The following is an 11,720-nucleotide window of genomic DNA, read 5'->3' as shown; positions in this document are numbered from 1 at the left end:
ATAGAGGTATGGAAGCCACTTGAGTGGGAATAAAAAGTGAGTACATTATAATTTTTGGGTGGACAGTTCTTTTATATAAAGCCATATAATCCATCTGAAATAATGCCAATTTGATGATTTCTTATTATCAATATATGAAAGAGTATATATGCAATTTTTAAAAAAATAAGTGGTTTTACAGACACTATGGCAGATTTCTTCATTAGATACAGATAGTCAAAGAAGTCTAATTGATAATTAACATTTTTGTAAATAAACTGTTTTTCATTTTAATATATTCCTGGTGAAGAAATGTTATATATAGATATAAGAAAAACCTTACTGATACCATTTTTTTTATATTAGGCCCTGTTCACACCCGGTATTAAGATGCATTTTCAACAACCCCAAGTGGGACAGATGCTAAGTGCAGTTGTCAATAAGGTGTGAAATGTTTTGAGCTTGTTCACTTTCGACAACATCCAGAGGTGTCCATAAATGCACTAGACCGGATTGCTCTTGTAGTGCGAACACACATGGTTCTAACAGCTGCTAAAGATTGGCTTCTCTCTGCCAGCTGAGCTCATTTATAAACAGCAGGACATGCTGTAGAATCATGTTGAAGAGACGCATTTAAACTTTGCCCCTGATTATACTAGGCTTGTACTTGAGGGAAAAAATAATAAAAATCAAGTAAAATGTTCCACAAGTCCCGATTTGTTTATTATTTTTCTTTTGCAAAAAATAAATACATATTTGACTGCTAATTAGATTCATGAGCTATGGCTACTTCATTAAAATACACAATCTAAATATTTAATGATTCATTAGGCCTGTAACATTACACAAACTGATAGATTTTCTTTATTTAGTTCGCTTTGCTCTGGGTCAAAGTTGTTATTTTTTTAAAACAATCATACAATTATTACACAATGTTAGTAAGAGCTTCATTTCGGAGCTCAGCCAGCTTTCATTATTGTTACTCCTTGTAATCTTTAACATGACGACAGGTCCATTTACTGTTAAAGTGTAAAGCCTGTAGCACACCGGACGAGATTGCGCATCATGACGAGTCTTTAATATGCTATACGTTTTCTATAGAGTAGCCTTTGCACATTATCCACAGGACCCAGCAACTAGCTCAGCTGACAACGATAAACGCCACTAGAGAGTAAGTTGCATTTCTCTTACAGTATGCGGAAGCAAAGTCCCTTTAAGGTCCTTCAAGTGCCATTTTTAAAGTGTTTTCTATAGTCTTTGGCGGAAGTATCAACTGCATTTAAATTCTGTTACTTTTTAGCTCAAATTATAAAAAAATATATTCATCTTCAACATGACACAGGCCACAAATTTAATCCAAATGTGCCGGATGTGAGTAATGCATGTTGAGTAACCCTGTAATTATCATAATCATGACCACTCCTGGCAGATCGCTGGTAAACTACACGTCACACTAACGAACTACAATTCCCATCATGCTGTCACACACACCGGTTGCTGTTTACCACTGATGACACACAGCTGAATCCCGTCATCACTGATCTTCTGGACTACTTATCCACCCCACACACACCAGTTCATGACTGAGTCTTTGTTTGCAGTCATCATGTGTTAGTTTTGTTTGCTATTTGTTTTTGCCTGCCATGTTCCTGATCTTAGTTTTGTTATATTCTGACCACCACCTAGTTTTGACCTTGTGCCTGTTTTCGACTACATTTTGGATGCCCTGTATTTACCTGTTTTGCCCGTTTTGACCATAGCCTGCTTTCATGAATACTTTTATTAAATTGCACTTGGACCCTTACTTTTGTTGTCTGAGACGTGACAGTAATAAAGTGTGTAAGCCTAATAATAGTTGATCGGAAATTAGAGAAATTAATTATCTATAATTTCATTAGTCAATGCATAAAGTAGCTTATTCATAAAAGGTGTTTAATTGACCTAATACTTTTATTTTTTTAATATTTAGTCTTTACAGTATGGAAATTGCACTAGCTTTGTAAGCATTACACTGATCAGGCCCCCTAGTTTTTCACAGTTCTTTTGTGTGTTTTTGCTATAAAAATGACTGATATTATATATATAGATGCTTCTTTATTTTGGTCTAGACAAGATCTAAAACATATCTAAAACTGTATGGATTAAGCTAAAGGAAGATTGTATAACTCTTATTTTTATCCATGATCTTACTTTCTCTCAGATTTCACTCCCCGGAGCACCTGACATGTACCTCACTCAGGACATACTTTCCTTACCGTAATACACCTAAAACACGGATTGGCATAAAACTCGTCAATAGCAGGGAAGCGTTTTCTCTTGTTAACTGCAGGAGAAGAGCTAAACGAAGACATTTATCGATTTTACACACACCAGGCATACATGTAAAGCACAAATAATGTTCTTCAATTCGGTCACGTACAGCGGCCGTCATCCTTGAATCAACCTCCATCATTGTAAGCTGCTTGCTGTTCTGTCTGTTGCATTGTACATTGTGAAACATTGTGTACATTGTGAAACTGTTCCACTGTTCCATTCTGTCCTGTTTTATAGATGTTTGCTCAATTTAGTTCGCTACAATTCGCTACACAGGATGTCTAATCCAATCTTTGCATTGACTTCACAAGTAAATCACTCACGCTTCATCTGCGTCTGCTTACTGGACAGGCTGCAAAACCATTCTGCCCACTTCCACGTATTGTAATGATTGCGAGGATGCGGGTGAGACATCATTTTTTTTAAAGACACTTAAATACATCACGTGAGCTGCGTATGCAAGCTCTATAAGTCACGTAAAACAATTAAATGCTAACTGAAATAAATATAATTTGATTATATGGTTTGGATTTTGACGTTTTATTAGATTATTTGCATTTTTTGCAATTATTTATTAAATGCATTTAATAAAGAATTTTGCAGGATCGCAAAAATTTGCAACTTTTTGATGATTTTGCGTTGGATTCACAAAAAACTAGGGGGTCTGACTGATACAGTAGTTTAGAAAAAGCCAATGCCTACCCACAGACCCTCCCTCAACAAAAAGGTTAAAAGTGGTTGAGAGAGACATGTTTAAATGCCAGGTGTGAACTGTAATGTCTTCTTTGTCTACTTGTGATAATATTGATGAAAAAACATCTTGATACCAGATGTGAACAGGGCCTTAGTGTCTTCTTAATTTAACTACCTTCAGGCTTACCAGTGGTATTCCGTTAACAAGACTTACAGTAATGTTTACAAGAAGTTAAAATATTCACTTGAATGTGCAGATGCATTTTCAACCCCCAATTCCTGTTGTTTATCATAGCTCTGACACAACTCAAACACAAAACTGGACTGAGCAGATACTGTACTAAAGTGACACAACAAAATGTCTCCACTGCAGAATGTAGTGGTTGCTCTGTGCTAGTTATGAAACAGCAGTTGTCTGCAGGTTTCTTATATCAAGAACTGTATGGTCCGTCTCAGCACTAACATATCAGCAAGGAATGGATCTGCAAATCAAGTTAGCTGTAGGGGTTTGATACGGAGATTTGAGGGCTTCGGCTGATGCCTGAAACAAATTATGCATGAGGCTCTGAGAGAACAAACATACAGGCCATTCACACTTGTGTTTACAAGATACATTGTGCATTCATGTAGCTTGAGGAAGAGAGAGACTCACCTGATTGGAGTATCGCATGCTGACGTTCCTCTGATCCTGCCGTGGCACATAGCGATGGATGGGGTCGATGTCCTTTGGGCTGATCAAACCATCCACTGTAAGGCAAACACAGAACAGAAATAACTTGTTTTGTTTTTTGTTCAGCACAACATGAGCTCTAAAACAAATCCCTGCATTTTTAATTCAAACAAGGTTTTCAATTTCCAAAACAAGCTTTTCCTGTGGATTATTATCATCTCTGCTGGTCTGGATTTTGCTGCAGTGATTACACATGAATCACTGTCTACTGTATGAATCATTCTGTGTGCACATGATGGTAATATGGCTAAAAATACAATATTTTGTGGGGAAAACCATGTTAATTGTTAATAAAGATTATTATTAGACTTTTTGTTGAAAATACTATTTGCTGAAAACCAAACTTGACATAGGCAGATCCGTCAAGAGCTACGGTACAGGTGGAGGAGAAGATGAATAATGAATAATGACTTCCATTTTCTGACTGTTGCTCACAAAAATGACTTCAGAAGACTTCGAGGAATGCTGCACAAGTCACACAGACCATTTTTTTGTTGCTTTCGGTGCATGGAGGAAAAAGAGTTTTGAAAAATATTGCCTTTTGGGGCTCCACAGAAGAATAAAATCAAAGTGGAAAGGACAAAAACCTAAATAAAATTGATTAAATAATGATCACAATTGTAATTTTCAACACGTTATTTTAAAGCGATTGGTTCATCTGAACAGAGTAGGCTTAAGAAAGTGTGAATCATTTGAGAATTGAAGAAAAAAAGCTGATGTGGGATGTATAGGAAAACAAATATTTTTGCTTAGGATGAGTCTAGTGATGCTTTCACACCCAGATGTTTATTTCAGATCCTGGTGCATTTCTCCATTAGCTTGGTCCGTTTGGGCATAATTAATTCAATTCAATTCATTTATATTTACAATGTAAATTGACAAAGCAACTTAACACAGAAGTTCTAGTAAACTGAAACTGTTTTAGAGCTCAGTTTAGTTCAGTTCAGTGTGGTTTAATTGTCACTGCTGAAAGTCCAAACACTGAAGAGCAAATCCATCAATGCGCAGCTCCACAAGTCCCAAACCAAGCAAGCCAGTGGCGACGAACAAACTTCACAAATTGACGAAAGAAGGAAAAAAAAAAACCTCAAGAGTAGTTCAGTTGTAGTGAGAAAGCAATAGGATCCAACCCACTAACAAACTAGGCTTTATCACACTCTATTATGGTAATGTAGTAGCCATAATTATGGGTACATAAAGAGAGAATGATGAGTAGGGCGACATGTCATTCCCACTGGTAAAAGTGGGTTTCATATCGACCCCGAAAGTAAAAGGATTCTGTCTAACCGAACTATTAAAAACGATTTCTAGCATTTCTATTTCTAACATTCTAGCCAACGTAAAGCTCACAATTAATAATTAAAACATGAATGAAACCAAAAGTTTTTAAATGTCTTATTCTAATTTGAAAATGAGGGGCAATAGCCTGACAGATTCAATAGATTTTTACAACCTTTGACATTTGAAATGAGGCTATGTATGAGAAAGTCTTTTCTCTGATTTCTCCTTGGTGATGACATCTCTGGGTGTCACTATTCAAAATTAAAAGTGCATCTTTTCTCTTATAATGCTTTATTGCTCATTGCCATAAACTAAAATAACGAAATATGACAGCTGAGCAGAATCCCACAACATTAAACATGGACCAATGTGAAGAAAGTTAACTCACGCGTCACGTGTTTTAACAATATTTTGGTCCGTTTAGAAACTTTGCCATGTGAAAGCGAGCCGCACAGAGAACAAAAAGCAACATTATAACAATTTCAATCCCTTTTTCAGAACAAAACAATCTACAGGTGTGAAAGCACCCTTATGCAGAGTTCAGACTGCATGATTTTAGCCCCGATTTTGACTCGCCGACAGGTTTTGAGAAATCACAAACAAATGTCTAAAATCACAGGCAAATCTGAGCTCGTTCACATGCGTAACAATCACACAGTGTGAACCATCAAAGATGTAATATGAAATATTGTGAAATATTTGACATGCTAAATATCTGGAGCTGTCGGAGATTCAAAATCATGTCGTGTGAAATGTGTTCTGACTGAAAATAACATCTGCGATTACCTACAGCCAATCAGAGAGCAGCATCCACTCGTATCGGCAGGCCAACGGGAGGTTGGGGAGAAGTTAAAATGCTCATTTTTGGTCTATTGGAACCCAAGAAATGGAGGAAAAACTAGTGGAAATTTGACAGCAGCACACAACCGGCTCGAAAAAGAAAATGAGTTGAGGAGAAATTGCTAATGCCCTTCAAGACCAAGGTGAGCAAAATAAGTACATTTTCTACCCCACTAAAGGCTACTTTCTCAAGTTGTCAACAATTCTTCTATTGTAAAGTCATGCAGTGTGAAACCCCCTGTCGCCGATCCATCTTGCAGTGTGAACACAGCAGCGATGGAATACTACCCCAGATAGTCATGCAGTGTGAAAACATCTGTGATGCGACTACTTTGATAAATGTGCATATTGAACTCGGCATTAATCAATTAAAGAAGATTTACAAAACAAAACCTTTTAAACGGCAGAATAGGAGCTCTTTAAAACAGTCTCAGTATTTAATTAATACAACATTTTATCCTAAAGAGGGATTCTCTTAGTTTAAAGTAGATTTAAGTTTCTTTCCTTTTGAGGAGCGCGAACATATGGCATGAAGCCGCTGCATGAATAAATAAAAGAATATCTGTGTAAACTCTTTTAGTGGGTGTCTTTGTTGTGTGAAGCAGCCCTGACCCCGGGCTCTAGATGGATCTGAAACTCACCCAGCAGCTTAGCGATGTTATAAAGGGCCTGTCCCCAGAGGAACAGCATCCCATCACGGCCTGAGTTGCTGGGGAAGCGCTTCTGGCTGCCGTGTTTCTTCTGTTCAGCTTCCACGAAGTCCGCTGGCACATGATAATACTTAGGAATAACTGCGTGGCCTGTGGAGTATCAAATTAGACAACATTTAAAGAGTTTAGATTTTGTGCAGCCACACATTTCCTGCTATGCTAAATAATTTGCACTATTTTTTAAAAGACAGAGGAACTTTTATTCAGTATGATGCATTTAAAAAATAATATTATCAAATTAATTGACCCAATAATAATAATAATAATAATAATAATAATAATAATAATAATAATAATAATAATAATAATAATAATAATAATAATAATAATAATAGCTGTTAAATGTTTCCAAGTCAACAAATTAGAATGATTTCAATTCAAAGTTCAAAATTCAGCTTTTCCATAACCAAAAATTATATATACTTATTTATTTATTTATTTTTAGATTGTAAAAATATTAACATAATATTACACTTTTTGCTATACTTTTAATAAACTGATGTGGTCCTATTTCTGTCTTAAAATCCATTTCAGCAATGATCAACGTTTATCCTTTTTCTCATTATGTTTTTTCTCGTTACTTTATTAATATGATTATTTGAATCAGTATTTAATATTTGAAATGATTTTTACTAACAAATAAAGTTAAAACATTGCTTAATTTAGGAATTTTCAGTGTCTTTGTCCCTCTCCTTGTCTGTCAAAACTATTTTCAGGAGCCACCAAACAAAGTCATGGAGACCTCTTGAGTGGAACTACAGGGCCTGATGACTGGAAACAAGTGCTCCCATTGTTTTTGCTATGTGTTAATATTGTCTTATGTGTTTTTGCTATTTGTATGCATTAACTCTGTTTAAAGTGATTTCCTTTTAATGCAAGATAGATGTTGTGTAGTAAGAATATAGAAGCCTGACCGCTGATTATACCAGTTTTCAACCAGTTTGATAAGACAGCTGAGAGTACACAGAAACAACCTTGAGTTTTTGTAACAGATTGTTCTCTTGCGTGTGTATATGCATTCGAGGGGTCAGCTCTACAGGTCTGGAATCAGTCCTGAATAGTCTGCTGGCGACCTAACCAAGCGGCAACATCCCTCTCCCTCGTGAAGCAAATACGAAGTAACTGAAACTGCATAGAAATGCTGCTAGGCCTGGCTTCAAAATAGAGCACTTTTCTATTGAGCCCATTGTTAAAACGGCCAACTTTACAGCAGAAAAAAAGGTGTTGACAGCCTGGTACAAAAACGATTTTGCTGTATATAGCTAATATTGCCATTCATGACAACTGTGAGGGGGTGAATTTTTTTTATAACTCATCCGTTTCTTTTATAATAAGCTATATTAAGTCTGCATAATTAAGGGCGTGGCCACTTGAGTGACAGCTAGGTCCCGCTGGTCGCTGTCACTTCACCTCAGCTGATTCCGACTGATTAGCCGGTGTATTCGGAAAATACATCGTATTTTTGTTTTATGCAGCTTTACACAGTCAGTTGCCTTTTTTATTTCCTTCAATCAGATAATATGGCTTTTTTTGACGTTTTTCCTTCCAAATACTTCAAATATAGTCTGTGTTAGTAAATGCAAGGCTATTTATGAAATCCAGGCATAAAACTGTATAACAACATTTCAGATGACTGTTCTATAGCCTACAGCTAATCAATCTCAGATTCTGGTGTGCATTACAGTTGCAAAACAAAATTATAAATGATAATTTATCTTAAATAAAACAAATACATGTATAGCTATGGTATTCTCACCTGGGAAATGAAGGCCACTTGAATGGTTTGTGGACACAATTAAGTGCACAGCATGCCATATTATCTGATTGAAGGAAATAAAAAAGGCAACTGACTGTGTAAAGCATTTTTATTGAATCTCCAACTCGGAGTCTTCTCGTCATCTGACACACCAGACTTTTATTTTAACTGTTATTCTCCAACAAAACGAACACATCAGCTTTTAATGGGTGCACATAACTGACTTTAATAAACTTGAGTACATTCTTACAAAATCCAAACCATTTTCTTTTCTCTGGTTTTCATAAAATAAACAAAAGAACTAACTGGCCACATTTTGTCTGGAATATAAAATATTTAGTATTCAGCAAAAAAAAAAATGCTAGTAATTTCACTGCTACTTCCATTGTTAGATGTGCTGTATCTCGAATTTAGCAAACTGGCTGTCAGCGATATCCAGCCTAACCATATTTTCACCTTTTCTGACAAGCATAATTTAGTCTACTAAACTAAGCTCTCATCTGTATTGGCGAGGCTCACTGTAAGCAAATGAAATGAGCTGAGCTAGTTATTATGTTGCTTATTATGGTTCTACTTCTGAAGGGTAGTGGGTCTGAAGGACTGTCAAACAGCATGAAAGCAGTTTTTTATTTATTTTTTATTTTTTTAAATCTGCCTGTGGGGAAACGACGGTGTTCTGGTCTGTTTAAATAATGAGCATCTCCTCTGTTGTGCACTTGACTGAGACGCGTCTGAGGAAATCATGCAGTGTGGGAGAGATGAATACGAAAGGACCACTCTAATAAAGAGTAATGGGAAAATAACAGTCATTGGCAGGGGCTGGAGGACACTGGCTGGCAAAGCAGAACCATCACTGCATGACAGGCTTTGGCAGTTTGTCCAAAAAAATATGCGCATTTGCATGTGCGTGTATCTGTGTGTATAAGTTACCCTCAAAGGACTGGAATATGACAGCCTGTAGCAGCTCCTGGTACTCTTTGACTTGATCGGGATTTCCTCTAAACACACCTGAACAGAAAGAAAAATTACAAAAAATGACATCCCCATCCTTCAGGAATTACTACTAAAGACTATAGAATACACAAGACATGTCACTTGTATAGCTTTGAATGGGGAAAAGCATATATGGTGAATGAAGCCCTGCCTACTAGTACAGGAGCCAATCATTGATAGCTGTAGACTGACGTTTCTTGAGGGGGAGAAGTTCGGACCAGACGTATGCTTTTACGCTTTTTTCCGTTTATGTGATCAACAGATACACTGGAATCTCAGCGAATACTTGCTTCACAGACATAAGAAATATATGCAAGTAAAGCTTGAAATCTGTACTTTTAAATCTGAACCAACTACACCTGAAAACAAAAGGTTTTTGGTTTTGTAATCTCTATAAAACGAATGTGAGGTACAGTCTGTCCTGTCAAATGCACATCACATGGCAGTAACTACTCAAACGCCCACAAACTTGTAAACAAAGAGTTGCTGTCAATTCTAGAGGAGATTCATCATTAAGACCTAGTTGTGAATTCCTTCAGAAGACCAGCGTGATATGATGAAGCATTATCCAGAGGATGATAATGTGAAACACTGCCATAAATTAGGTTGGTGTCGTGATCTCGTTCCTTTCAAGTGCACATGGGCATTAACTCAGGCAGCCTGAAAAAATGCAGCCGATTCAAATGTTATCACTCGATTGAATGGCCATTATCAGTGGTTATCAGGTGAGATATATGGGCCAGCAGGGGCCTTCTGTGCATACTGGTATGTAAAAACAGATGGAGTCTGGATCTGGAGTCTTTTCTATTAGTATAGCCGATTAACCATGTGATAACAGCCTTCTGTGCCTACCAGTAGGCGGAAAAGGCCCCTACTGGCCCACGTCTATAAGCTAACGAGTGATAACATTCGAAGCGGGTGAAAATTTGTTATTTTGTTTGATTCGAACATTTAGAAACAAAACTTATGAGACGTATGTTGCTTTATTTTATTGTTGATTCCAAATATGTAATGTAATCGTAAGCTTGGCAATCAGATTTGGAGAATTAGATTTTCCCGATTCAAACAGTATGTCTGAGCATACAGCCTGAGAGGCATTTCAAAGATGGCCGCAAAGTGAAATGACTTGTCTTAAAGGGACTTTGATACTACTCAAAAACAGGACATTAAAAGTGCAACAGTAAAAAAATGCTAATTGGTTAACTATACCATATTCACCACAGTAAAAATGTAATTAGATTTGTGCTGTATTGTTTGTCATTTTAATTCAAAATAAAGTCAATAGCAAAACAAATCTTTTATTTAAAAAATAAATAAAGCAAAACTGTAAAAATGCTACAGTAAAAACAATAATTCGAAGTTAATTTAAAGTTCCTTCATTGTATATGCTAAAGTGAAAAACATAAAAGGGTTTAAATTATATTGTTTGTAATTTTTAAAATACTATAAACTGCTAGTAAAGTTATTTTACAAAATGAGGTAAAAATGCTAAAAAAAAAAAACATTCAAAAACGTTCATTTGGTTAACTCAAGGATAATAAATAAATAAAAAATATATAAAACAAAACAGGCAAAAAAAATCTATAGTAAAAATCTCAGTAATGGGAATTTAATTAAAAAATTCCTTTAGCATGCTACAGTGATAGTTTACATTATACTTTTCTTTTTTTTTTTTAAATATGGTAAAACTGTTTATTAATTTATATAAAAAAAATGCTAAAAAATAGTAAAACTGTTAATTGGTTAACTGCAAGTTAACTTTTTATTTAGCTACAGTTAAAGAGAGTATAAATGGTTTTCCTGTATATGTTATTTGTAATTTCATGTTATAATTTAGTCATTTATTAATGTCCAAATGAAGTGATTTTTGAATAGGAGTTTACTATGAAAAACAGAAAGAAATCCACGACTAGATCTTAAATGAATAGATTTTTCATTATAATCTATGATAATAATATTTTATAATAGATCATTTAGTGGTTATCAGTATACAGTATTTTACCTTAAGATAGAGCAGACTTTGGTACCTCAAGAAGACTCATTTATAACAATTACATCACTTAATGAAATGAAATGAAATTCATTAAATTCAACTAATATGCATGACTCTTACCATCAATCATCATATAGATGTAAAAAATTGGAAACTCGCACTCAATACCGTCAAAGAGCTGAAAAACAACATGGAGAAGAATAAGAAATGAGGAGTAACAACATAAACTGGTCATGTAATAACTCAAAGATAATTAATGTTTAGAAGTACTATTGTTTAATGCAGTTTAATTTCCCAACTATGTTCCTGAAGGCACACTAACAGTACATATTTTGTACGTCTCCCTTATCTGACCCATTTATTTCAGGTTTTGGAGTCTCTTCTAATGTTCTGATGAGTTGATTCAGGTGTGTTTGATTAGGAAGAGGTTGA

General features: G+C 35.5%; 1 protein-coding gene across 3 annotated transcripts in view; it reads right to left on the bottom strand.

Annotated features, from left to right (window-relative positions):
- Positions 1 to 11,720, bottom strand: part of phkb (phosphorylase kinase, beta) — a 149,769-nt gene that overhangs the window by 69,882 nt on the left and 68,167 nt on the right. For all 3 annotated transcript variants that reach the window (XM_056461969.1, XM_056461968.1, XM_056461970.1), the window contains 4 exons: positions 11,409 to 11,466; positions 9,233 to 9,310; positions 6,478 to 6,636; positions 3,638 to 3,732 (listed from right to left, as the gene is read on the bottom strand). In XM_056461969.1, coding sequence (XP_056317944.1) covers positions 3,638 to 3,732; positions 6,478 to 6,636; positions 9,233 to 9,310; positions 11,409 to 11,466 — 390 coding nt within the window. The remainder of the gene's footprint in view (positions 1 to 3,637; positions 3,733 to 6,477; positions 6,637 to 9,232; positions 9,311 to 11,408; positions 11,467 to 11,720) is intronic.

The sequence above is a fragment of the Danio aesculapii genome, chromosome 7 (genome assembly GCF_903798145.1).
Source record: "Danio aesculapii chromosome 7, fDanAes4.1, whole genome shotgun sequence".
Classification (NCBI taxonomy): Eukaryota; Metazoa; Chordata; class Actinopteri; order Cypriniformes; family Danionidae; genus Danio; species Danio aesculapii.
The sequence above is the reverse complement of the archived record's forward strand: the minus strand, read 5'-3'. Positions and strand labels throughout refer to the sequence as shown.